The sequence below is a fragment of the Aulonocara sp. 'chitande type north' Nkhata Bay genome, linkage group LG1, assembly GCF_057382095.1.
Source record: "Aulonocara sp. 'chitande type north' Nkhata Bay isolate Kocher_YH1m ecotype deep benthic linkage group LG1, A_spYH_male_GT1.1, whole genome shotgun sequence".
NCBI lineage: Eukaryota > Metazoa > Chordata > Actinopteri > Cichliformes > Cichlidae > Aulonocara > Aulonocara sp. 'chitande type north' Nkhata Bay.
The window spans coordinates 8,838,451-8,866,392 of NC_141344.1; the positions used below are offsets into that span (position 1 = coordinate 8,838,451).

The window sequence follows — 27,942 nt, forward strand, 5'->3', positions numbered from 1 at the left end:
TTCATGTAATTGAACTAACTCCGGGCTTGTTTCCTTTAATGAGAAAAAAAATCCCTCTTTCCCTCCAGTCTGTACCTCTGGAAGCAACAAATCTGTGCCAGAGGGGAAGAAGGGAGCGCTTGAGGCACGCTGAGGTCTCTCTAATTATAAAGACTTCACTTGCTTCAAGGAGAGGCGCATTCTCACACATCCATCAGCTTGCTGTCAAATATCACCAGCACTTTTTAATTTTATATTTAAATATCTGTTATTTTATGCCGATTTTCTATAAATCTGTCTCTCTCTCTCTCTCTCTCGCTTTGTTACACACACACACACACACACACACACACACACACACACACACACACACACACACATATATATATATATATATATATATATATATATATATATATATATATATATATATATATATATATATATATATATATATATATGATAAGAAAATGTTAGAAGAGTATCATAGTGATATTGCTTTGGAAATCTATGTGCTTAAAAAGAATGTTAATACTATTCGGGATAAACGAGGCTCCAAAATACTGAGTGAATTGATGTATTTCCTATGGACCAATAATAAGTTCCTACACTGGTTGGCGCCAAATATCAAGAAACGAATATTACACCCCTCTCACGATTCTGGTACGGAGTAATTACTGGGCTCGATGTTGCATCAATTATTCACAGTTATTTACCCGCAAATAAACAAACATGCAAATAAATAAATAATCGTCTCCTTGGCGTGAGCACCTGCTTGACTCCTTCTTCCCCCTTTTACTTTGTGCTGAAGTGGCGCAACACTTTAGCGCTTCATCACTTGCATTGTGTCTTTCTCTGTTGAAAAATAACAATAATCAGGCACAATCTTATTTTCCAAAAGTCTGGAGGCTGCCTCCTTTCATTGTAGAGTAGAGAGGGGGGTGTTCTGGGCAGATATCTCCATCTAAGCCCTGCGCTATAATTGAAATGGCGCATTTGGCTGCAGGCAGGTTGTGAGGGCGCTTTCTGCAGCAGCATGCATGCATGTCCATAGACGTCATTTGATTTTAATGGCCTGCAGGAAATTTGGCGTTACAATTCCAGACATTAAGGCAAGAGAGAGAGGGAGAGGAATAGAGAGCGGGAACACGGGGGGAAAATCACAGCATGAAAGATATTGGTTCAAGGATATCGCTTCATTTTCAACATATTTTTTCCTGCTGAGACTTTATCAACAAGTTATTGCGTCTTTATTATATGTTGCCTGAGTAAAGGACTATGGCAGCCCGCCCGCTTTAAACTTTAAATTTAGCTTGGAGATGGAGATGGAAATGTAATCCTACTAGCTGGACAGCCTGGGGAACTATTACATCAGACGAAATGACAATGATTAAAATCTGCTTTTTACTGCTCTAAATCTATTGAGCGACAGACAGTTGCCTGTTAGGTTTCCTACCCCCTCGAAATCACAACTACTTTTTGCCGGAAAAAATAAGATAAGTTATTATATCTATGTAGTCATAATTTCGGGAATAGAGGGTATCACGTTTTCTTCCTTGAGAAAATTGCCTGGGTGAGAGAGTGTAGTTGAGCTAATTGTAGCCTAATCCCTGGCCCAGAGGCGCTTGGGCAGCCCGGAGCAAGATTTTTCTTTTTTAGCTCCGCTCTGTTATTTAGAGAAGGATTATTGGCTTTCTTCTTCTCATAACAAACCACAGGGGCAGTTTCATTTAGGCAAAAAGGCAGACAAGAAGCCGAAATACGAAGCAGGATTCCAATAAGAGCGCACATTTTACGCGTATCCAAATAAGAGCAGAGAAGGGGAAGGAGATCATCTCATCTATGTTCAAGGTAAGGACGCTTCCTGTGCGCTTTGGTACAAAGAAGCTTGGTGAGGACAGGTCGAGCCAGCCTTGCAATTGAGCCTTTAAAGCCACAGAGACTCTTTGCAGTCGATCCCGGCCACAACCTAGCGTCTTTTAAAAGCAGTTTTGTGTCGGATACAGAAAAAATACTTGGCTTTTCCGTGCGGCAGTATAGGTACTGGAACTGGACGGCGGTGTAGTTCGGTGACAAACTCGGGGGCATTTTGAGAAAATATTTGAAAATTTTGGGGGGTTACGCGGACAGCAGCTGGGACTGACCGCCGGCACGGATTTCCTCCGGACTCCCTACAATGTTTGAAACGGTAGGGTGACAATTTAATATTACAGAATCCAATGTTTTTTACGCACAGTGTAGGCTTAGGAGGTACAGTTTTCGTGAAGGACAGTTGAACTGTGCTGGAGAGTCCTGCATAGGGCTACTGCTCAACCAAAGTGTATTTTCTGTCTTTTCTGCCAGACTGTACCCTATAGTTAACACGTGTGTGTTTTATCAATCGGGTAGTGAATTACACGTGTCGGGATTATGCTTTTAATTGTACAGCAGCAATAAGACGCCATGTTGAGCATTTGGTAGATTAAAGGCAGAGCAGGGGCTTGTGGTGTTCCTGCGGAGGGAGTGTTGTATCGCACCGTTTCTTTTTCAGAGATTTCTGTGTCCGTGGTTCGTGGTTGTTTTAAAGATCGGTCGTCAGGGTTTATGTTGCTGTCATTAAGTGTGAGCTCGACAGCAGTATGTCTGAGCAGGGGTCAGCGAAGGGAACCAGCAAGAAAGCAATTCAAAGAAGGAAAGTTGAGTCTCTGTAGCTGCTGTGATTTTTGTGAAGGAATTTATGTGTTGTGTGTCTACGTGTGTCACTCACTGTTTGTGTGTATGTGATAGGGAACAAGAGAGTTGGGAACAAGCGAAATCAATGAGAATGTGATCGGGATAGTAAGAAGATTTCTATATTTATTTTCCACATTTGTTCTTCATTGTATGTCAGTGTAGGGAATTCATTGTTTAATTGGTGGATAAGTAGGAAAGAGGAAAATACCCGCGATGGGACAGACCGATGGGTGTTCGTGTGTGTTTTTGTGTATGTGCCCTAAACTTCTTAAGTCTCTCCAAGTTTTTTCTCTGTTCCTGGGTTTTGAAATGTAATCCCGTCTTCTTGTAATCGCATTAAACGAACACGATACTGCTGTGAGGAGGTCTATATAAAAAAAGTCTCCTGTCTCATAGTGTGCCCACTGGCATTTCTCTTAGAGCCGCGGGGATGATCTGGACTTTGGCAAAAGGTCTCCCGTCTATCAGTAATGACAGTGCAACAGCCCATATGTGCAACAGAAAACTGATCAGTTCACATAATTTAGTGAAAGCTGGGATTTTATTATATCAGTCTGTTTAAACACACACACGTGTACTATGAAGCTCCTATTATTATTTTAGGTTTCCTCGAATGGAAGGTCTGTATTTCAACCAGAGCCTGTAGGCACGGACTAGTGGTGATAAAGTGGAGAAACGGTGACCTTTATTCTGTGATTATTAAAGAAAATTGACTAAGATCAGTATATCTTTGTTTACTTTTCCTTTAAAAAAATAAACTCAGCCTCTGTGATGTACAATATGCTTCGTAACAGATAATAGTAACACTGAAATGTGGCCACACTGATGTTTTGTGGTTCACCTGCCGCTGTTGGCAAACAAATTACGCACCAGTAGGTTGGATATAAACGCCTCCTCCGCTCCTCCTGAAGCAGTGCGGAATCAAATGACGGCGCATCGAATTGAAAATATTTTGTCAATCATTTCATCAGGTAATCTAATTCAGCTCTGCACTGACCTCGGAGTGCTCCGGCGTGCTCCCAGTAAGCCCCAGTCCCAAATATATGCACCCACAGTCTGTATACAGTAGGCTCTAGTGCCATGTACTTTACTTTATTTTAGTGGTTAATCAACGACACTGAGCTACAGCAAGTAGATACACAATAGTTTGGCCTGCAAGTAACATGATACTTCTCCTGCTTTCGACTGAAATCGGATGCGTTTTTGTGCAATACACGAGGCCCGTGTGCCTCAAACTATCTGCGGACACATGACAATCTTAATCTTTTTGTGTACTGAATGGATGCGTGTGCGTGTCAGAAGAAAAGTTGAAAGCTCCCTCCCCGTCGAGCTTTCCTTACTCTTAGATTGGTGGTTGGTGTGTCTGGGCGCATCACGTCTAACACATAAGGCGACCTTTAATTAGAATATTGCAGCAGCAGTTTATTTTATTCCCCTGGAGGCTGACACCTAGCATTCCTCTCTCTCCCCCCTCACCCTGTCTCCGTCTCCCCCTCTCTTTTTCTATCTGTCTATCTCCTTCTGTCTCTCTCTCTCTTTCTCTCTCTCTCTCACCCCGATTCTAATAAGCATCCTCCTATCCTCGCCTGCGGTGCTGCATGAAAAGATGCAAACATACTTAATTAGAGCGGTGGCAATAATTTCCAGGCTAAATATGCGACCAGACAGACATGGAAGTGATCTGATACCATTCAGAAAGGATACTATCTACTTCCCTGTTTAGGAGCACTCTGCTGATTTTTTTTATTTCTTCTTTACCTTTATTCCCATGGCTTTTCTCTATACTTGCTTTCAGGAGGGAAGAAGCATGTCAAGGCTGTCTCTGACCCGGTCCCCGGTCTCTCCTCTGGCCGCTCAGGGGATCCCTCTGCCGGCTCAGCTGACCAAGGCGAACGCCCCGGTGCACATCGATGTCGGGGGACACATGTACACTAGCAGCCTGGCAACCCTCACCAAGTACCCAGATTCAAGGTAAGATCAGTCCCTGCCTCTAGCATCGCTGCTGATCTTAATGTATTAATTCATAGCTTATCTATTTTTTATTTATTTTTTAAAATCAACTTTAAGAAATATGAGCAAACTAAAGAGTAGTTTATTCTGTCTCTTGCTGCTTTTGTTTAAAATGTGACACGGTTATGCATTTATTCCAGTTTAACTAAATAATTGAAAATGTTTCCTAAATAAATATTCAGTTAGATTTCAGTCACTTTTTATCTTAGTAGCTTTATGTTGCATTTTTCACAGTGAATCGTTAAAAAAATAGATTTGACTGGCGGTTTTGTTAATGAAGTCTAACAGAATCTGAGATGTTAGCAAGTCATTTAGCTGACTGGCATTGGGACGTCACCAGTGAAACTTTGGGGACAATTTCCCCACATATCTTTTCAAATCATGTGGGGGCATTTCTCTTCTCTTCATTCTTTCAACTTTGTACCTTAAAAATGATACATGTGATTGCTTTTTTGTTTGTTTGTTTTAAAGGTGATTATTCCAATCTTCCAATAAATACCTCCAGGGCTTTTATTTTTTATCTCCTTTCACATGGTAGCTGCTATTGAAAATTCAGCTGCTGTGCAGAACCTTACACATGTTTTACTGCTGATGTGAGTAGTAGTGTTTGTGTGAATTCACATTTTCACACTACGCCCCCTTTTCACAGTCCTTATTTATTTATTTTATTCTATTTTTCCCACAGATCAGGGTGCTGTTAGGAATACTGGAAAAAAATTAATGACGTAAACGTCCAGAACCCCCTTAATCAAAGTTGATGTAAAACAGCTTCAAATGTGATTAAAATCATGGCATGTTCCAAGTTGTAGGGTTTTTTTTGCAACCGCCATTTATCATGTGTTGCAACATGACCTTATCAAAACATTTTAATAAAAAGTTGCATGACTTATCCTTTTATTTTGTGAGCTATTGTTTTCATTATCTGATTGCTATAGTCACACATGAAGCATTTCCACTTCTAAGAAAAAAAGCATGATGATTCAGGCTGTGTAAGAGCTGATGGTAATCCACCATCCCACACTTTTATACACATTTTTAGCTCCATCCACAAACAAGGTGCCACTACTAAAGGAAGAAAATTCAAATAATGATAAAACGACTCCGTTTTATGCTGATTTGAATGACCCCTCCCATATTTTCCTCTAATGCAGTTTGTCATTTATTGCATTATGCTCCCTGCATTTCGGCATCAGCTGAATCCCATGTGGGCCAAGGTAAACATACACCAGGTTGTTAGAAAACCTGCCAAATTGGCTACAGGAAATAATCCACATAATCCCCTGGTAATAAAGTCTTGATATTCATAGAGTCTGCTGACAGGAAATCCCTGACAACTCTCTTTCTATTCCAGTGCAACATGTCATGAGAAAGATAAAGCTTAAACCAGAAAAGGGTTTATCGTTGTTTGTGTTATTAAGACAATTTTTTTTGTCCACTATTTCAGTGTCATAGTCAGTTTATCCAGTGGACAGATGGTTTTTACATTTCTGTGTCATTTGTATTCGCAATTGTGCATTGCTATTGTGTTCCTGTATTTATTATGCTCTGATGCAGCTTTACGCTTTACAAAGAAGTTATTCACTCTGAGAAGCACAGGGTCTTTACTCCAAATGCAGCACAGAGTCATGTCAGAGCATCCAAGCAGTGTTTTTACAGTAAAGACCGGATATCAGTGTGAGTGTTGATTTGGTTTAAGTGCTCTTTCCTCTTTCTTTCTCCTTCTCTTTTCACACATGCTCCTTTGCTCCTTCTCTCTCTCCCTCCCTCTGTCTTGTGCTGTTTCTTTCTCACTCTGGATCACACACAAACACGCGTGCACACACGCACATATTCACATGCATACACTCACTGTTTCTCTCTTTCTCCCAGCCTCCTCAGCGTACAGTTGGCCTCAGGGCTCCACTTTCCACTGGAGCCAGTGGAAGGAGGGGCCCTTTTGTGTGAATTAGTATAATGGCTGACAGCAGAAAGCAAAACAATTACACTGGCATAACCGCATATGCTGTGTTCAGCTACATCCGGTCAAGAAAAGGCGCACGGGCAAAACTGAAAACGTGACGACTGAAAGAGCAGGGCTAAAGAGTTTGAAGTTGCTGATTACTTTTAATAGATTGGGTTCTAAATAATGCAGGGTGCCAAGAGAAAGTTAGTCTAGTAACTAATGTGTGGATATTCATCTTCTTCTGTGTGGGCCATATTAAGGGACAAGGGTCATGAAACATTGATGTGCACTCTGTGTAGCTCTCAAAGAGGACAGTCTCAGCAGTCACTTGAACAGAAGCTGAGGAAATTAGGGGAAATGTTCCACAGACAAGGAAACTATTTTGAAAGGACCACTGGACATTTTTCTCTATGAAGACGAGACTTCTATGTCCAGAGATGATAGATCTGTACTGGCTTTATGCTTTTTAAGTGGTCCTCTGTTTCTGGAAATGTACTTTTCTATAAGCTGAGCTCAAAATATGTAACAGAATTTTGGAGTTGTGTTATTTTATTGCTATTTTGTTTCATTATCACAAGCTTCTTTTTTAGTACCAACACCACACCATGAGATAAAGCTGAAGCTTTCAAATAAATCTTTTACTCTGTTCACTTAATGTTAAATATTAACAGGAAGTAATTGTTGCTCCGGAGTAGAAATAGCCGTATTATACAACCATAAAGTAACAGATAAGAAAACAGAGCTGCAGGCAAATATTGGCAGTACCAAAGTGGAGATGTTTGCATTAATACATTCATGTTTATAGTATTTCTTATTTTTTTAAAATCACATAATCTTGCAATTAACCCCAATTTGGACAGATACTGAGCAACTGAGATATACACAGTGAAAGTTATTACCAGAGAACCAGCGAATTCTGTTGCTGCTGATTGCATTAACACGTCAAGATTTTCAAAGGCATTATAGTTAGGCTGGAACTTGAGTTAAATGTTCTCATTTATTTTCCATAAGTCACGATCTTCGGAAAAAGCGAAAGTGTGTTTCCTTATTTTGAAACCTGTATCACCCTTCCTTTGGGTTAGCTTGTTTGGAGAACCATGAGTTTATCTAGTATTTCACAGTTGCTTCAAGCATGACTTTGCGAATCAGAGCCAGGGACTGTAGCGATTTGGTTTTGAACTTTCTTATTTGACTTTCCCTACTCGGAAGCCATTGTGGGCAGCCTTTGATGTCAGGTTGGACAGCCTCACCGAGATCCCTGGGTGTGTTTGTTTCACTTTCCAAGAAGCACTGGGTGCTTTGTCTTCGTTAGGGGTCCACAAGTGATACAGTTTCCACACATTGTCTGTTCAAGCAGAATCAGTGTTACCTGGGTCCTATTCCCAACCTCGCGAGGATGCGTCTTTGGCAGCTCTCAGCCTCTGGCTGGCTTTAACTGGTGAAGCAAACATCCTGCCAGATATTGCCCACCTACTGCCCCACTGCCTGCCCTCGCTTGGCACCACAAGGGTAGGAGATCTGAGCCATCCGTGATAACCTCCAACACCCACCACCTCCCTCGTTCTCAGTGACTAGCACGCATTATCCAAGTTTTTTAGTTCCGTCAAACCTTTTTCTCTCCCACTTTATCTCTCTGCATTTCTCCTGCATTCTGTTTGTTTCTTTCTGTGCTTCTTTTTCTTTTCTCTGTACTTCTGTTTTTTTTTGTACTTTCGCCTATCGTTGCCTGTCTCTTTGTTTTTTGGCCCTTCTGTTTGTGTATCTTGTCTCTTAATTTCTCTATACAACCCCCACTCCCTATGGACACACCCTTTTCTCTCTACCTACCTGTTAAAAACAGCCCACTCTCCAATTCAGAGATTTAACAGAAAAGGGAAAAATGAGGAGACCAACAGAGAAGACAGCGAGACAGAGAGAGAGAGAAAGAGAGAGCGAGAGAGAAGGGAGTTGGAGAGAGGGAAAGAAAAAGAAAAACAGGCAGCATTTTAATTGCTTTTTAAAAAAGTGGAGATGAAAAACAGAGTTAGCCTGAAGGGGTATGGTGAAATTCTAGCTGGAAGAATTGCAAGACCATATGAGAAAGGAACACCTCGGGCAAAACAGGGAGATGAGTATTGGTTTTTTATAAAGCATTTTGCATCGATTTCCAGAGAGAAAGCAAGTAAGGGAGAAGGATAGATACAGAGAGAGAGAGACAGAAAGAAGGAAAGTCGGAGAGAGTGAAAAAGAGAAAGGATGGCAGGAGGGGAGAGAGGGGGGAGAACCATCTTTGCTTTCCTTCTTCACACAGTCAAGTCAAAGAAAAGAGACAGAGCAAATTTAATTTGATAGCTTCTGTGTGTTGAGCCAACACATCAGGGTCAGAAGATACCTGATGCAGCCAATAACTACAAGCTCATACACTTTTACAAAGCAGCCGATTGTAATTGTAAATTCAAGCGAAATGAGTCTGTGAGTAAAGCCTTGGTGTTTGTTCATTGACATTCCCACTACAGCTCCCTTCCTCTGTCATGTAATAGAGTTTGACAATGCCAGTGTTCAGGCAGTGCTTTGTGTGTGTGTGTGTGTGTGTGTGTGTGTGTGTGTGTGTGTGTGTGTGTGTGTGTGTGTGCGTGCGTGCGTGCGTGCGTGCGTGCGTGTGCGTGCGTGTGCTGGTCGGCATATTTGCAAATAGGTTTTATGATTTTCTTTTGTCGCACAACTTTGTCAGCCAACCTAGAAGCTGTTGTTGTGATTAAAGTGCTGATTACTTCAAAATGATGATAATAACAGCAACATAGCTCCGTGCCAAGAGCTGTTTCTCTGCAAGACGATGTACTGTAAATGTGCACGGAAAACGTTAAGAAGGTTACGTGCAACAGATTTCTCGTGTAAATCAGCGGTACAGCTTATTTACACTGCGTAGGCATTCCAGGTTTCTCTGCTGAGGGTGAGTTTTGTTTAAAAATGAGTCACCAAATTAAATTATTGCACTTCAGACTTCGGAAACTTTAGCGAAATGGGACACTTGCACATTCTCAATATTAGAGAGATGCTAAAAAACTGTTTTTTAATTATTAAAAAGGGGATATTTAGTACTTGGAAATGAACAAACAGATAAAGTGAAGGTGCCTGGATGAGATCATTAGACCAGCGAGAGAGGAACCTGCAGGTAAGCGGCAGGAAAAGCACACAAATATTAGGGGAAATGAATATCTGTCCAAGGGTATCTCGAGGCGCGGCACCAGCATGGTGTGATGAAAGTTTAAAGATAACAGCAATTTCCACTCTTTGCTTTGATGAGCCCCTGTAGCTGGCTTCAGCCCAGCCCTTCATCTTGCAGTAAACTGAAAGGGTTAAACATGGGATACTAGGAGGCAACAAGTGTTTTATTATTATAGCAAAGTCTTGTCAATACTTAGTGAAAGCTTAAAAGTATATATGTATTTACTGTCTTTAGTTTATCATTATTCACATCATTTGGGCACTGATATTTACATTATCTTAGAAGTTATTGTGTCCTTGCTTCAACATGTGAAAGAGATACCTCTGTTGACTAATATAGTTATTTTAATTCATTTTAACCCATTTAATAGAGGGAGAAAATGAAAACTCAGCACACTTTGTTGGGTTCTGGTCATGTTTCTCATCTTAAAATGGATTTCTGAAAACAAATTCAAATATTTAATAGTCAATATGTTGAGTTCATTCTCAGTGGGGTGGTTCATATTCACAAATATAAGTGTATGTTTTAGATCAGAATTATCAGCTGGTGCTTTGTCTTTTTATTCTTCTACAAGAAAAACTTGCACAGATTGCAAAGGAAGAAACACTAATATCCTATGATTCCAGCTGCAAGACAATAATCTTCTCGCCATTAAAGCGAACTGCAATTACATACATTAAGAAAATTACGTTCTGCAATTTTCCCTCATACTAAGACAATACAGCACAAGAAGAGTGTTATTACAAGCTGTAACACTGTATTAAATTAAAGCAGTATGGCCTACAGTAGGATTGAGTCTGTCCGAATTCCCCTTGAATTAATAACGAAATCAAACTGTAAAAGTAAAATATCTTTTTCCACATATTCTCACATTAATATGTGGCCCGTCACCATTTCCTACCTCTGTTTCATTTCCAGCCTTCTGACAGATGGAATAATAGAGCTGTAATGCTACATTCATGCCATTAATTTCTGTAAGTACAAGCAGCAAGCGTGTGTGTTGTTGTAATCTCTCTACAGAAGGGACACTTCAAACAAGTCTGGAATGGAGGAACGGTGCCTTAAGCCCCTTGTTTCAACCTGGGATGCTAATACATTTCAAGCTTAGTGCTAATAAAATTGAAAAATAAATGGAGGGTAATTGTTTCATGCATTTGAAGGGAACTGGCTCATTCCATTATGTGGTTGTGTTTGTGTGTGCGGCTGTCTGCGTGCGTGTGTTTGTGTGTGTCTTTCAATTTCCAGAATCAGTCGTCTGTTCAATGGCACCGAGCCCATCGTGTTGGACAGCTTGAAGCAGCACTACTTCATAGATCGGGATGGCGAGATATTCCGCTACATTCTCAGTTTCCTCAGGACCAGCAAATTGCTCCTTCCAGATGACTTCAAGGTATGTGTCTGCACCACAGTATACTGTATTGTGTGTACCTGTCTGCACCATCAACTCACTGTTTGAACAACATAACATAAAAGGCATTTGCCCAGACATCAGCTCACACTCTGTGTGCTTCTTTATTTTTCGAAAGATTGCACGTTTAAGTGTGAATACTTCTGTTTCTCTGTTCTCTGATTGATAGCATGTTTTCAAAATAAACCTGATACCACAACAGTGCAACTAGTTGTGCTTGATACGCACAGCCTTACCCCCCTTAAGTGTATCATATGAATTATGTGTAGTAGAAACATAAACAGTAGTTAAGAAACTTTGAAGAGGAAAAAATGGATGCAGCCTGATTATTAAATGGTGGAAAGGTAAACTGCTAACTGGTTAACTGGAGCATGGTCTGGTGGTGTGCATGCCAAAGCCTTGAGCTGTTGTTTTTCACCCAGTGTAATTTCTATAGAAGTGATCCCAGGTGAAATAACCCCTTATGAACTTCCACTCAGCTCCATGCAGACAGTAACTCTCATCCAGAGTCTAGAATTGGAAGGGAAAGGTCCAGTTTAATACCTGGTGCCCCATATATGCGTACTTCTTTGCACTTGCTCTTTGCTCTTTGTGAGACAATGAACCTGCATGCATGTGTGTCCTGTTTTAGTGGCATGTCAGTATCTATTGCAGACAATGTAGGTGCTTTGTCATATTCCTGTATTAAACAATTTAAAGCACATGTTCGGGGCACAAAAGCAAATTGTGAAAAGTTTTACATTTAAATGTATTATCTGTACGAGCTTTTTTGCATTCGCTGTATTTTTGTGTTGTGAAGGTTTCAGTTTGACAGAGTAAACTGTGTGTGTGTGTGTTAGCTGTAAAAGTTGTGTAAGAAGCTGATGTGATAGAGTGTTAGCAAACTTTAAACATTAGCATTTCACTGAAGTTGTGTTTCTGGACACCTGCCAATGTAAGTCCAATAAATCCAAAATATCTGTGTCTTTAGTTGTTAAATTCTTGCCTATGTTCATTAGTTGACTTTGTCTACATGCTATTTGCTTCTGGCCAGGTAACATTTAGTTGGTGTAACAGAGCTTTTTTTTTGCCTCCTGCTGCTTGAAATGAGGGTGATGAGAGTGAGGGATGAGAGTAAACCAAAATAGTAAAGCTACAGGCTGTGAAAACAAAACGATGATCTAAAAGATGCTAAAATGTTTAGCTGACCCTAAAAAAGCCTGAAGCGTTAGAGGGATGATCACTACCTATGACCCCGCTCACATTGCACGCATGCCATTTAATCTACTGTAATATAAAAGATAACGATTAAATTTATTTTTGGCACTAGTACAGATTTAGTCTCACCTAACAAGTATTCATACAATCATATGCGACGTTGTCAGAATGATTATCTTCCTACAGCTTCTTCCTTCTCGAGGTTTTCATTCCATGATACAGTTTCCTAGGTGTATTCTACACTTCGCTTCACGTCAACCCCACCTTAGTTTTCATGACCTTTTCACTGCACTGGCACTTGTTCATCATTCTGTATGAGGTAACAAGGCAAAGCCAAGCCACTGAGAGCCAGGGGCAAACTCTTTGGGCCCCACGGATAGTCTGAACAAGAGCCAAACCACAGACAACAAAACATGACATGAAAGCCCTGCATATTTTGGCAAATGACGGCCTGACTCAGTACCGATTAGATTTTCCCTTCTTATTCATACACCCCTCCTCCCCTCTGTTAAATCTTGACAGTCCAATCAGGCACCACAGTGGAAGAGAATGCATTGGACTTCATTGTTTCAACTCATTACGATCCCCTCGCATAAGCCTGTGTTGATCTGCATACCTTTCAATTTGCGTGAAGCCGGGGAAAAAAAATGCAAATAGTGCGAGGCGGAATTGAGCATGTCCTTATCTGAACACAATCAGGCTTGCCGTCGCCCCAGGGCTGGGTCTGTTCTGCTGCTGGCAGCCACGGCGCTGTGTGTTTTGCTAAATCAATGTGAAAGTCTGAGCAGAATAGGAAAAGAAATTTTTCAGCCTGCATCACTGGAACAAAATATTCACTATTAATATCCTCCCTCATCACATTATTCAAACTACAATTAATCACGAGAGAGTAAGCAATGCTCAGTCATATTGAGGGCATGGTTATAAACCGGTAAGAGTTACTGTTTTCTGTTATTATTCAGATTTTGCATTACTCCTTAAATTGATTTTTTTTTTCATCTCAGATGCTGGAAATGACAGAAAGTCGCTTTTATTGTGATTTTATTTTATTTTTGAGTGACATTGTTATTCAACAACCTTGAACTTCTGCTTTTTTGGGGGGTCATTTTTGACCAAAACCTACATTACGTCTTCACTAGTCCTCTAAACTCCCTTATAGTGACATTTTCCATCATTTTCTTCTTCTCTTTCTCTGTCTCTCCCTCCCTCCCTCTGTCCTTCCCTGAAATGTTGCCTTGCCAGTGGGCGATCAGGTCGGATCATTATTTTGAAGCTCAAACGGGCTGTCTGGACACAGGATTGGGGGATGAATTGTCTCGTAGAGCTGGCAGCAGTAGCAGCAGCTTCAGCAGCCAGGACGGAGCTGTTGGCCCTGTCTCCCTCTCATCCTCACCTCAGCGCTTAGGATTACTCTGTTGTTTTCTGCTCTACTCAGGATGACTAAAGTGCCTCGCAGACAGACCCCTGTTAAAAACATATCCATCCATGGCTTCAGACCTGTGAAGGATGAGGAGTAGCACTTTGATACAGAGAGCTGCCTGAAGGGGAGCGTCTCAGTATGAGTTTTGTCAGCTGCAGCAAGAAGGCCAGGAGAAAAAAGACAGGGAGTAAGGGAGAGAAAAAGGGAAAAAAGGACCTCCACCCCCTCTTTTCGCATTCTGAAATCTTAAACATTAGACCGTCAGCTTAAGATGTGTTGCGTCAACGCCGTGTCCAGATGGAGTTGTATTTGGGTGTCGTTCACATGCCTCGGATGAAGGCACAGTTTAGATGAAGGGGTAAAACAGTGAGGGAGGCTTTTCAAGGCTAAAGAGTCTGACAGAAGCAGCAGGGTTAATGAATATGCTGTTTGCTGCCATGCTCTGTTTCTGTGCCCAGCAGTGGTCTTGAGAAGGAAAAGGGGAAAAACTCTTTCTAGATCAGGGCTCGCTGCCAGCGCCGACACCCAGACACCCAGACACCCAGAGCCACCAATGATGCAGACTATATGAAACATATGTTGTTTTTGCAGCACAAACACACATTGTCTCACTTGGGTGTTTGGACTTTGTTCTACGAAAAAACCCAGCAACCTCTTTCTCGAAAAACGTCACCAAATGGACAATCACTTCTTTGCTTCAGTTTACTATGTCCATTCATTGAATTAAGCTGTCATTGTTTGCCACTGTGAAACATTAATCAGAACACAGATTTATTAATTACTAATTATTTAGCAAAAAGGTTTTGCAGCATTTAGGTGTAACCTAATTAAATCTTGTTCTAATAGGAGCTTAACATCGGGCCACAAGCCTTATTAACATAAAACTCCCTCCATGTGAGGAATACATTAAAAACCTCCTTGGCTGATGATTGTCCTCATGTTCACTTGCACATATCTTTTCCTCACCTCCCGTCTGCCTCCAATAGCGAACCTCCGCCTTCCCGTATTTTCTGTGGTAGTGGTGAATGATGGTGCCATCTGGTCTTGTGGGAAATTAGAGGCAAGAGCGCAGGGGCAAATGGCCCCCAGCAAACCCTGCCCAGGAGGGAGAGGCAGGCAATCTGCTGCAGACTGTCTGTGCACAGGAATGCACCATCCCACTTCACCAGAGCCCAACTGACGGCCTTTCTGGAGTCAGCTCACTAAAACATGCTAAAGGCTAACACCACTCTGCCAAGAGCTACTGTGGAGGAGAGCTGCAGCATGGCTATCCTTTGTTTATTGAGAGTGTTGTCCTGCTGGTCCGAGTCCATCACTGATCTTGGTTTATTGTTCTTCAATCTGGTCGACGTATTACATGAAACCAAATGCATTTAAAAAAAATTTTAGCTTCATGGGGACAAACAAAGGTCACATTTTTGTATTATATTAAGATTAATTTGTCATTCGTGCAAGTTTATAAATTTAAAATCCTACACTGTTATTTTGCCATTTGTAAAAAAAATAATAATAATTTATCTATCTGTCAATGTGCAATTAGTTATTAGATCTTCTGTGAGTTACCTTTGCTACACAGGTAACACACACTTCACTACAGTGGAAGAGTCAGAGTTCATATATAGCAAGAACCCACTCTTGGAGTAATTAGAGGTTAAGTGTCTTGGTCAAGGACATCATTAGCTGCTGTGAGGAAGCCATAAGGAGTCCCGCAGATATACTTTTCTCTGTCATATTAATGTTGCACAATACTGTATATGTGTAGGGTTTCTCTGTGACCTTGGTGATGAGTTGCAATCCAGAGAAAGTCATAGTGTGTTAGTCACACATATTGCCAAGAGGAGTATAATACACATGCAAAGTCACTGCTCTCATCTGTACGTTTGTCTGCCTGTACAGGACTTCCACCTGCTGTACGAAGAGGCGCGTTATTACCAGCTGACACCCATGATCAAGGAGCTCGAGCGCTGGAAGCAGGAGCGCGAGCAACGACGGATGGCACAGCCCTGTGACTGCCTTGTGGTTCGTGTCACACCTGACCTGGGCGAGAGGATCGCCCTGAGCGGAGAGAAGGTCCTCATTGAGGAGATCTTTCCTGAGACTGGAGACGTTATGTGTAACTCGGTCAATGCTGGCTGGAACCAGGACCCAACACACGTCATCCGCTTTCCCCTCAATGGCTACTGCAGGCTCAACTCCGTCCAGGTAAGACGCTGAAATGCCTGTCCTTTGTTCATCTCCTTCTCTGCCCATGATTTATTTATCACATTCTAGACTTGTGTGTAAAACACATTACAGTGTTTACAGTTTTACTTGAGTTAGATTGTCCTGTGTGTACACCTCTGAGTGTAGTGCCAATATAACAAATATGTGCTGATATCTAACAATGACTTTCATGCGTAGTTATTTTTTCTGTTACATTTATTCACTAATAAGCGTGATATCATGGTACTTGCAGAGAATCAAGAGCAAAATGGCTTTGTGTAACAGAAAGTTTTGATGTGTGTCTAATATGTGACTGCAGCATAGTCACAGTCTTTCTAAAACTGGAGGCGGCATCATGATCAAGGCTGCATTCTGTAGCTACCAAATCAGCTAAGTTAGGTAACTGACAGCTGTCGTCAGCTGTGAGGAATTTGCTTGCTCATATAGAGCTGATTCAGCTCTTCCAACACCTCCTCACCTCAGCTGAAAAGGAATAAACTGTAATCTTATAGATGCAACCTTTAAAACTTTCATTTTTAACGTGAATATGCAAAGATCCAACTTACTGGCTCGCTGCTAACAACAAAACTTACAACGTGATCATGAAACTAACAGTGGTAGTTAATATGAACATTGTGCAACATGGGGGGGGAAAGCCACAAAGTAACTTTAGTGGCGCACTTGCAGAAGAGTCGGAAAGTGTCAAAATGCCTATGTGCATTATGTTTCATTATCTTTACCCAAACAGCTTAGTTTAGCTTACTTTCAACATGAAGATAAAATATTGAATATTTGTTTTATTTCTAACTGTCGCATAGTGAAACTGTACACAATGTTTTATGATACTGTGCTTGTATACCCCTCCATTCTCTTTTCTTACCAATTCTTTATTTAATGTTAGCCACAGGATGCAGACTCCAAAGAGGAACTTATGTATTTATCTACTCATTTATCCAGCAAAGTATTCTGCTTGGCAAGCAAACCATTTTTCACACCAACTTTCAACATTTTCATAAACATTTGAACACCTGGCTGGGATTTGCTCAACCTGCTGAGGGAGAGGTGGCTTTCTGTTGGTCACCTTCTGTGTGAGTCCTGTGCCAGTCTGCAGAGTTTATTTTCAGGTTGCTTTCCCAGATAAATGCTGTTATATACACTGATTTTCTTCAGTAACAGTAAGCTGGAATTACACCTCAAAACTTTGCTGTAAGGCACTTAGCATGATTTGTGGCCCACTATATTGCATTTTGCCACAGTAGAGATAATAGCTTGTTGTCAATAACTGGCATAATAGCCACTCTGGAGCAACAGCTGGAGTGTGCAGGTGTACAAAAACCTTTGGAGTTTTTCATTTTGTCAAACGATGGTCTTCAGTTGGCTGTTGGGGATGAGAATGATGCAAAACCTCAGCACGGTATTACCATAAAGCAATTTACCGCCAATATCATATCAAATACATTTGCTTTATGATCTGTTTTTGAATAAGTTTGGCACCGGTTTGAAAAATGGTGTGAGATGAACATCCGTTTTTGGTCAAGCAGAGTTGACCATGTTGTGGAGTCAAGTAGTAAGAGATTAAAAGCAACTTCAGAAAAAAATAGTTTTACAGTAGTGTTACCCTGTGAGAGAAAGAGAGGACGGGGGGAAACATAACAGTCTCACACCACAGGCTCGATATAACACACTTGAGTGCCCACAGCCATGAACAAACCTACACATAGAGGAGCCTTCACCCCTTCAGCACCCAGAGAGAGCCTCTCCCAGGCAGGCTAGTGCACTCTGACACCTCCACCTCCTTCCTGCCAGCGTGAGAGACCACCTCCAGGGAGGAGAGCAGAGCGAGTGGGACAAAGCACGTGTGGACTGCGGCCATGTTTTCCTGCGAAAAAATGAAGAAGAGAAATGGAAAGGGGGGAAAATGATATGCATAATTTACGCTTTACTCCTTTTTAAGACACAGCTCCTTTTTTAAAAAGACTCCAATATAACACCGCTCAAGGCAATTGAAATACACGTATTGCATTTTTTAATACCATACTTACAATTTCTCAAACAGCCTAAACCGGTTTATACTTCTTTTATAGATTTTTAAATGACTTACAATATAATTAATTGGCCGCATCAACTAACACAACATTTTCCCACTCTGTTTACCAGTGAGACTGGTTATGGGATGTGAGCACATCTGACTAACACAATCTGAACGGCATCTTTATTGTTTAGGCTTTTATTAGGCTGTTCTTCTGAAGGCGAGGTGAGCCGAAACCCTTTTCTCATACAAACTCGTACAAGGCGGATCTGCGAGATTTATAGGCAGCGACCCCTTCTTGTCTCATATTCTGGCCTCTCCTTGGTGTCTCCTCGTGAGCCCTCTAAGATACAGCTCTACAGCATTCGTTAAAAAAAATAATGAAAAGCACAAACACACACACACGTACATATGCACACACAGTGAAGGGGCCCGGCTCATTGAGTCGATGTAGATGAGGACACAAGGAGCAGATGGAGGTGTTTTTTTGTTGTAAGGGGAGATTTTTCCAAACAACTTACTCATTCTGTTCTCTTTCATTGTTGCGTGAAGGAATGAAAAGGTTAGGAAAATAATCCTTGTCTTACCTGCCAGACAATGAGCCTCTGATCTGATTTCAAGCCTGGACCCTAACCCAGGGGAACACACACACAACCACACCCTGCCCACAGAGGAAGTTCAGGGAGAGCATGGGGAGGCTGCGGCAGCACCGTCTGAAACTTATTTACTGTGTGATTGGATCAGTTTCAGAAGAGGTCTTGACAGGAAAGAGATGGATATATGATGACATTTAAATGTGTGCTGTTTTCACTTTATTATGTCAGAGGTGTAGAGATTTTATTGCAGCTGAGGTACTGTTGCTTTCGTCCTCCAGGCTGGACACTGCTAGACCTTGTTATAGTTGGTCACAAAATGATAACACACATTTCTCCATACCTTACTGTACACTAAGTATATCGACCTGTTTTCTAAACATTTAATATTCCATTTTAATAAGATAAAACATGAGGATAATTCATGAACATTGAAAAGATTTCCATGACTCGGTTTTCATGCTTTTAAAATTGGTGATATATCATTATACTGTATCATCTATTTATAGTTTGAAATGTGGCAGCAGTAATTCTTTGCATGTTGAGATATATATGTATTCTGTTGCCTTGCAAATTTAGCCACTTCTTTAATCTGTTGTCTTGTGTATTTAAATGCGAGAGAGGGAGAATAAACAAATCCACCTTGGCAAGTAACTCTCCATGAAGTCATGAATGGAATTTCGGGAGTAATGCAAACCACCTGCGCTGTGATGTAGATCCAGCGGGGGGAAACAAAAAGCAGCAAAGGCACTGAATGCAGGGAAAACATTTAGCCAAAGAGCCACAGAGGTGTACACACACGCGTCCCAGCGCTAGAGCTGGGCCTGCTGTTCCATACATCACCATGATGAAGCACTCAGATCAGACCAGAACCAATCCGTCCTACATCAATGTGACAGCGGAGGCAGTCGTAGAGAAGGGTCCCCTGTCCCCCTGCTGCCCAGGCGGAGAACGCAACACGTCGCAACACTCTCTTACATGTCACGCTGCCACTCCATCAATCCAGCGCTGGGTGAAAAGAGAAAGCACAGCTCATCAGAGCAGACACGGCCACACAAACACCTCCGCTGCGCTCCTCAGTGGCCCGAGTGGCAGAGTAAGACATTAACACTACTATGGCTTTGGGTCCCTTAGCTTTCTGTGTGGCTCTGTGGGTAAAGCACAATGTCAAGATTAACAGTAAGCAAGCCAGTGTGTAGAGAGGATTAAAGCTGGGAAATTCTGGCTGCTGACAGCTTCAGCAGTTGATGCCAGAAAAATCTTTAAAAAATTGTTCTAATTCGTTTGTTGGACACGGGCTGATTAGGTAGTGGAACGTAAATCAGAATAATGACAGAGAAGGACAATTCAACTGAAGACAATTAGGTAATTAACAAGTCGTAGTTTAATCAAAAGAAATGAATCAAATATATGGCACTTTTTTTCTGTGTTACATTTTATTGATCAAGTGTCACAAAATCTTTATCTCTGTAGAAATGGCTCATACAATAAGTGTACTGTAAATGTGAACATCAGTGATGGAAATTTTACGAAGTCAAATGCTCCAATGAGAATATGTTTCACTACAAATGAAACTTATTTATTCCAAGTCTAATTTTAAGGAAAAGATGTATTAACAACAAAATGAGCTTATAAAATATAAAAAAAAGAGATTTATAGAATATTACACTATTGCTTATGGGCTAAGCAATAATTTAATAGTTATTATTAATAGCTGATCAAGATAATTGTAACAGTTATATCCACTCCAGGATTGTTTTAATCTAGATTGGATGATGGTTTGCATTTTCTGTAAGTGGTGCGGGAGTGTAAAGTGGTATAAAATGTAAAGAGTTTTAAAGATTGTGCTTTTAGGACATGAGTAAATTCGCAAAGTTTTCTTTGATGATGGCTCTTGGTGTCTTAAATACAAGAACAAGTAACTAAAATTGAAATAGAAAAGGTCAGCGGATGAGTCAGGTGGAGCCCTTGTGTATTTAAGTCTCCTCAGTTTAGTAGTTGAACTACTTGCAGTCCCTTTGAGGACGGACCTAACCCAAAACACCTCTGTGCTCAGTATGTATTTACTGTGCCAGGGTTAAGTGTTGCATTCCCACAAGGGTCACCTGAGCTAAAAATCCTCGGTGAATCATGATGCTTAAAGACACTTTAGAGTGCCTATTTGTAATGGAGCTCAGTCAGCTGCAAGTAGACTGTTCTGTCAACGTGTTTTTGCTGTCTGTGACTCTTTAAAAAGCTGGCAGATGGCTTAGAGAATTAGAAAGAGTTGGAGCTTCACGGATGTTTTATGCCAGATGCTTGTGATAAGCAGAGGATACGACGCAGAGACTGCAGTTAGTGCTCCTTGTCACATATTGAAGACTGCATAGTTAAACAAAAGCAACCCCCTGAGTGTGGCGCCCACCTCATGCTACAGTGTGTGTGTGTCATAATGTGTCAATCATCTCTGTGTCTTGCGCCATGAGGAGCAAGTGTCTTACAACTCCTCCTGAGAAGTCTTGCAAGTGTGTCTGTGCACTCTGGTGGCCATCAATATTGTATTGTGCTCCGGTTTCCAGGCCTGAGACTCATCCACTTTGATACATGCCTCGCCATCTTGGCTAAGATGCTGGGAGGTTAGAGGAGTGAGGCTGATGTATACCCTACTGATCCCCGTGGTGACTCCAGGTTGAGTGGCAGCTCAGATGGATGGTTAAATGCTGAATGGTGTGCGTGTGTTTGAGGGGAGATCCCTGTGCGGCCAAGTCGACCGTGCAACCGCGAGACTGACTTCAAATGCAGGATCACTGGGGATGAAGAGGCTGAAGAGACACTTGTATTCAGCTTCAATCACAAAGACAGGAGAAGACAAAAGGAAGTGCTTGATTTCATAGAACAACTAGCAAAGTTTGGTGCTGCAATATCCTCTTCACTGTTATTTTGATTTCCTGCTTTGATTATTGTGGTGTCGTGCTGAAAAGAAGCCTGTCTTTAGGTTGAAAGTGGTGGACATGAAAAACGGAAAAAACAAAAAAACAAAACAAAGACTGCTAATTAGCTGTAATCCAATTTCGTGGAAATCACCGTGTTAGAGATGAGGCATCGACCAATGAGGGTGCCCACATGCAACTCGCCGTTAGAATATTTTGTTATGGTTTCGCTCAAGTGAGGCAGTAAAGGAAGCAAAGAAATCTGCATAAGTACAACATAAGCTGGGATCTGAAAGCCTGCGGTCAGAAGTATGTTCTGCAGAACTGAGAAACCAGACATGTTTTAGCTTTTTAAGAGGGTGCATTACTTTTCCTTGTCAACGGGGACTGATTTCGGGACATTGTCCTGTGGACATTAAAACCTTTTGCTTGGATACGTCTTAATTATTCACTATATTGTTTATTCCCCCATGGCACTAACTCACTGTGTCAAACTGAATGCGAAGGTTTTTTTTTTTATGGCATCTTATAGTCATTACAGTATCCTTGAGTCAGTTACAACTATCTATAATAATATCCTTAAGTCTTTTGTGTTGCCATGCATTAATGATAAAAGTGTTTTCAGACTATCTTTATTGATCAGGCCATTCTCCTCTGTGACCAAATTCATTGCTGAACATGATGGAGTCCCACATGCGTTAAGAGATGATGGGGAAAAATGCAATGTGATGCAATGATCAAAGAAGGCTATGTAATATCATTTCCATAATCGTTAGGCTCCTCCGTCGTCTGTCATGGATTTGGGAGTGTTTGATGCTTGGGCAGGTCTCTTAATTAGCCGTCCTCACCATCAGCTGTCTGCTGCCCCTTCTGTCTCACAAATTACATAGTTTGTTGTTGTCATTTTGCTAGAGGACAAAAAGGGGGAGGGGGTTAACTTTTGCAAGTGGTCCTTTCTGCTTACAAGTAGCATGTCGGTGCACATTTAAGTTTTAATTTGAAAGCAGATGGGTGCTGGGGTTTTTCAGGTCTGTTCAACAAGTTTGTATGCATTTGTTATATTTTGGATTTGTACATTTTAATTCTTGCACGTTGTGTGAGTTTATCTGCTCTTCTTCACTGTATCCCCAACTGAGGAGGCTGCGGCCCTTTGACTTGCAGGCCTAAACATTCAACCGTAGCACGCCAATGGGGCCTAAGCTGTAATTAGAGAGGTCATCCTTCGCCACGAGTGCACGTGTCAATGTGTGTCTGTGCGCGTGTGTGTGTGTGTGTGTGTGTGTATGAGCATCTGAAGAAATCATTCTGTTTTTCGTGAACTTCTCTGGCTCTCTATCTGGCAGAAAGAGTTAGCCCTTGGCGAGACCTTTCATTTCCATGCGCTGCACACTTCTTTAAAAGGAAGGGGGGATAAGTAAATACACGGCACTCCTCTCACTGGGATTTAGATCTATACCCCCTCCAAAAAAACAACATCCCACATGGATTACCCCAGATGAGTGATGCTGAAGTTCACGCGTTTGAGTCTGAGCGCATCTCTTGTTTGGACTACTGTGTGTATCACTGTCCAGACTAGAGGGGTAACATGAACCCCATCTCCTCTTCTCTCCCTGCAGCTCCAACACGTTGTCCACACTCAGATGACCCATAACTCCTCATCGTCATTCCCCACACGTCGCTCTCTCTTTCGCTCACGGACCTCACTTCTCCTCTCACCCAAGCCTCATTACTCAAATTAGGAGCTCCAGTAATCACCACGCTGAGCTACACTCAGCCTCTTAACACACCTCACTCACTCTCAGCTCTCCTCATCCCTTTGAGCTCATGCCCTCAGTTCGGTAGCCAATCTAGCACAAGCAGCATGAATATTGCAGAGATGGTGTGATGTCGGAGTGCCCTCTGGATTTATCTCATCACTGTGTGCGATTGGAGGTGGGGGAGGGTTAATGACACATGGTGCACGTTGTGACTGATGAACATCGGAGGTTGATGTCCGTTGACTGGATGTGTAGATATCAAAAACTTCATTAGTAAAAATGCTCATTCATTAGTAAAAAATGGATAGCAAACTTTATTTTTACAGTAGAAAGACTTGGCCGTGGCCAGACTCTGGAACAACAAAATTTTTACGCAAAAACAAACAAAAAAAGATTTATCACACAAAAAGTTAAAGTTAAAACAATGAAAAAGTCCAATTCTTGGGAAAATACACAAAGTTGTTTAACTGTTGAGGATGATGTTATACGTCTTATATATAAATACTAAACTATAATCAGCACAAAGACTAAAAACAAGGTTAGCCAAGGAAATTAACCTACCAGCACCTCTAAAGATGCTGTAATCTGTTACTCTGCACTAAAACTGAAGTATAAACGCAACAAATTTTTCTGATTGGTTACAGGCCAAAGCAGTTATGAGATCATTAACTTTCTAGTGTGTCTGGTGGTGGCTTTGGCAACTGTTCCTCACCAAGACATAAAGCAGAGCACAGTAAAACAGGGAATTGTTTTGTTTTTACTCTTTGGATTTTGTGCAGATTAAACAAACAAAATCGAAAGTGTTAGTGAGCTTTTGATGTGACAGGAGGACAAACTTGTTATTGGACAGAGCTGCACTATTAATCTTCCCATCTTGGCAAGAATAAGCATATTTCACAAAACGTCAAACTATTCCTTAGAGCTGTATAAAACCTGAAACCTGCATCCTATCTGCAAACTGTTTCATTTAGACTTGTCCTTACTGACATGGTACCTTTGTTGTAAATGCCTTCTTCTCTGTCCTCTCTGCAGGTTCTGGAGCGTCTTTTCCAGAAAGGTTTCAGCGTGGCAGCATCATGCGGAGGCGGCGTGGACTCGTCCCAGTTTAGCGAGTATGTGTTGTGTCGTGAGGACCGGCGAAGTCTCTCCATTAACACACCCATCAGGATAAAACAAGAACCCCTGGACTAGAGCGTTCTGGGCGAGGGACTGCCAACACCCCCACCTCCCCCTAATACTTCTTCCATCTTCTCACACCACCCCACCCCTGCCTACTCCAACTCCCTTCCTGCCCTAATAGGACCACAACCACCCCCAACATACCTAAGTATTAGCAGAGGCTTGTTAACCTCACCAGTTCTCTGCAAAAACTCTAAGGGGAATGTAGTACCAAACAAAGGAAAAAAAAAAGCATCAGCAACAAAAGTTTTTAATTATGTTAAACAACGCCCAAAGAATCTGGGACTGTGATGAAAACAACAATGACGAACGGACACCACAGCAGCTGACAGCTCAACATTTTAGCACAGTGACTGGTTGTTTTTTTTCCCTTACCTTGTCATAAAAAGGTGTCCCGAGACTCTTGGAGGGACACAGTTTTCCCCCCTCCCATGCCTTGAACTCCAATCCACTTCATCATCAGCATACCACATACACCCCAACCCTCTATCTTTTGTTTCGTCCGTGTCTGTGTGTGAGGCCTCAGTCTTCTCTGACTGGTGACAAGTCTGGTCTATTGTGGGACAAGGAAGATTTGGCAGACAGGATGTTTTTAAGGATGACAACAAGAGGACATGATTTAATGTTGTGAACTCCCACCCCCTCTCCCACAACCCCCAAGATCCCATGACCCTCACCCTACAGGCCTGGCTTCGACTGTCAGGACCTTGCCAAACACGACATCGTTTGCCAACTGATTGTTTATTACAATTTTTCATTGTTGTTTCTAAAGTATGTTCTTCTTGCTCCTTTTGCTGTTCTTATCATGACATAGTGTAAACAATTATTATTAATAGGATTATTTTTAATGTCTCTTTTTTTCTTTCTCCAATATGAAGGATGTATGAAAATTGTATTCATTAGGCTCTGAGAGCTTGTGAGGGAGCTTTTCTTGGCAGTAGCTGCAGAAACTCAGATGTCTGCAGGCTATGTGGCTAAAGCAATCTGACTGGCAATGCATTCAGAGCCAGAAAAAGTCCCATTGTTCGAACCAGAATGGAAGAAAACCTGGATGTTTTGACATTGTTTTTAGTCAAATGTGTAGCGCACATGAAAAAAAAAAGAAGTGCTCCAGAATTTCTGCTTATTAGCTCTAAAACATATCTCGGGTCTCTGATTGGATTCTCTCACACGAGCACAAAGGATTTGTTCACACTTAGTTAAAGAACATTTGTAAATTTGAAATTCAGGTCAAATTTGCACACGCTCCAAGTGTATTGCAGTTTTGTTGAGTTAGAATGTTAAAGACTTGAGGACCAACGGAGAAAGCTGACGTTTACCAGTATATCTCATAATCAGCACGAGATGTACTTTAAATGCTAAATGTTTCTTTGCACTTCAACATTTCCAACAGAGCTGCTCTGACCTGCTCCCTCAACACACTTGCTGGAGTCCAGTGAACGGCACCAAGTCAAGCTGATTCTCTTCTCGTGTTTTAGGAGACTGTGACATTAAAATATTTAAAAAGAGAAAGAAAAAAAACTCCAACTGAACAAACACTCTGGTACCAAAGTAGACGAGGTGCCTGTTTTGTTGATTGTACAAATATAAAGATGTTCTTTGTTGCAGTTTATAGCGAAATAAGACTAAATGCATTATTCAGAGCTGTATGAAGGGTACCAATATTTGATCCTCCAGGTTGCCAGTCTTGACAGTTTTCTTGAGAGTAGCTCACAGAACCTCCAGAGCAAGTTTGAAAGACAAGGTCTCTGTTTCAGGATTGTCACTTCTAAGTGAAGATTATTTCATTGGTTCTTCACATGTATGTATGGCAGAACCCAAACTGAACTATACTCACAGCATCAGCATATTATTCACAAAGAGGCATGTGGGCGGCATTTACTCTCTCCTGCTCTCGTTCTTTTGGTCTTATTCTCAACATTTCTGGATCAAAGACAGAAACAAGAAAGGCCAAGTTTTCATGCTTTATATTTGTGTGTAACTTACAGATGCTGTTTCTTCCATTCCAAAAGACTGAGGAGAAAAAAGAAGCCCATTCTGATCTTTGTGGGTGCTGGCAGTTTTTTGAGTTAAACTGGGGTTGTTTTTAGCAGTCCATTAAAAATGGGCGGTGGTTGTTCAGACTATGTTGTTTGTAATAGAATATTTAGTTTTTCTGGATGCTGCTGATTAAAAGAGGCCAATTAGTGGGTGAAGATGGACTGAGTTTAAGTGTTGCTTCAAGTCAAATGCAGTCCTCCCTGCGGGTCTTTTTAAAAAAAATATACAATCAAGTCCTTTGTTCTGACCTGCCAGTGGCCTGCGCCTTTGTATCTAGTCGCCTCAAAGGGAATGGTCAACCAGCCCTTTCATGTGCCAAGGCATGTTGGGCGCTTCACAGTCATCTTCACCCCCCTCTGCTTCCCTGAAGGCTCCAAGCTCAGTGGTGCCAGTAGAAACACGGGTTGTACCCCCTGCTGCTGTGTCATCCCTCATGCCCCATTTTCAAAATGCCCTCCTACGCCATAGCTCGTTGGACCACACCACAGCAAACCAAACAAACTGATGAGTCAAATACGAACATACTCCGAGCAGACTGTACTGTGCAGCCAGTCCACTTTACTGTGGTGTAGATGCGAAGATCTTTGATTCATGTGATATGAGGTGTGGAACTCCATCTGGGTAGTTTCTTGAGGAAGAGTGGTAAAAATCAGTGATCAGTGTTCTAAAACTACACGTACAAGAACAACTTTTGGAGGAAAAGAAAGCAGTTTTAGTTTGCCTCCCTGAAGTGGCACGGTGAATTATACAATGGACTTTAAACAACTTCCGAGAGCTAAGGGGTTACGCATTTGAAATAAAAAATTAATAAAGATTTGTATTTGTGAGAAAAAAAGAGTAGATATGGGTTTCTGCAATAAAACCTCAGTATAGAAATAGCAGGTTATCTACAGAGACAGGAACGTGTAATTGGACTGGAAAGTTCATAGACATGTTCACATGCCACCCATTAAGTAAAAATACTGGTCAGTGTTCAGCCTGTCCACACGACATTTGCTCCACTTCTGAGGCGGGTCAGTTGTACAGTTATTGTAAATTGAATTATCAGGACGCTGGGTTTTATGGGAGCCTCGTGTTTTTAAGAGACATCTCAGTCCTCTTCAGAAAAGAATGAAAAGAATTCAAAGCGTAACATTGTGTAAATATGGATTAAAACATTTCAAAGGGTATAATAAGGTGCAAATGTATATTATTTAAAGTGTTTAAAAACCATTAGACTGTGGTATTAAAGGGCATGTGTTCATTTACAGTGTCTCCATTTGACTTTTCTTGCATATTTGCGATAATAAAAGGATGTACTGTATATCTGACATGTGTCACATTGCTCTCATGTTTTTGAACAACCCCCATAGGATGAGAA

General features: G+C 41.4%; 1 protein-coding gene across 3 annotated transcripts; it reads left to right on the top strand.

Moving 5' to 3' along the window:
* Positions 1-1,010: 1,010 nt before the first annotated feature.
* On the top strand, positions 1,011-27,885 carry kctd15b (potassium channel tetramerization domain containing 15b). Of its 3 annotated transcripts, none has more exons than XM_086258928.1 (5): positions 1,011-1,830; positions 4,487-4,662; positions 11,094-11,238; positions 15,770-16,075; positions 24,396-27,885. In XM_086258928.1, exons 1-5 carry the CDS (start codon positions 1,822-1,824, stop codon positions 24,552-24,554), a joined length of 795 nt encoding a protein of 264 aa, XP_086115054.1. In that variant the 5' UTR covers positions 1,011-1,821; the 3' UTR covers positions 24,555-27,885. The 3 variants fall into 3 exon arrangements, with proteins under 3 accessions (XP_086115054.1, XP_086114971.1, XP_086114891.1); XM_086258845.1 differs by lacking the exon at positions 1,011-1,830 and adding an exon at positions 1,844-2,167; XM_086258765.1 differs by lacking the exon at positions 1,011-1,830 and having other exon boundaries at positions 3,870-4,662.
* The last annotated feature ends 57 nt before the right edge of the window (positions 27,886-27,942 follow it).

What these genes read in the sequence shown, in the direction of transcription:
- kctd15b (XM_086258765.1), top strand. Translation starts at nt 4,460, where the DNA reads ATGGCTTTTCTCTATACTTGCTTTCAGGAGGGAAGAAGCATGTCAAGG. An exon ending in ACCAAGTACCCAGATTCAAG is followed by an intron (nt 4,663 to 11,093) that starts GTAAGATCAGTC and finishes TTCAATTTCCAG; the next exon opens with AATCAGTCGTCTGTTCAATG. An exon ending in GCAGGCTCAACTCCGTCCAG is followed by an intron (nt 16,076 to 24,395) that starts GTAAGACGCTGA and finishes TCCTCTCTGCAG; the next exon opens with GTTCTGGAGCGTCTTTTCCA.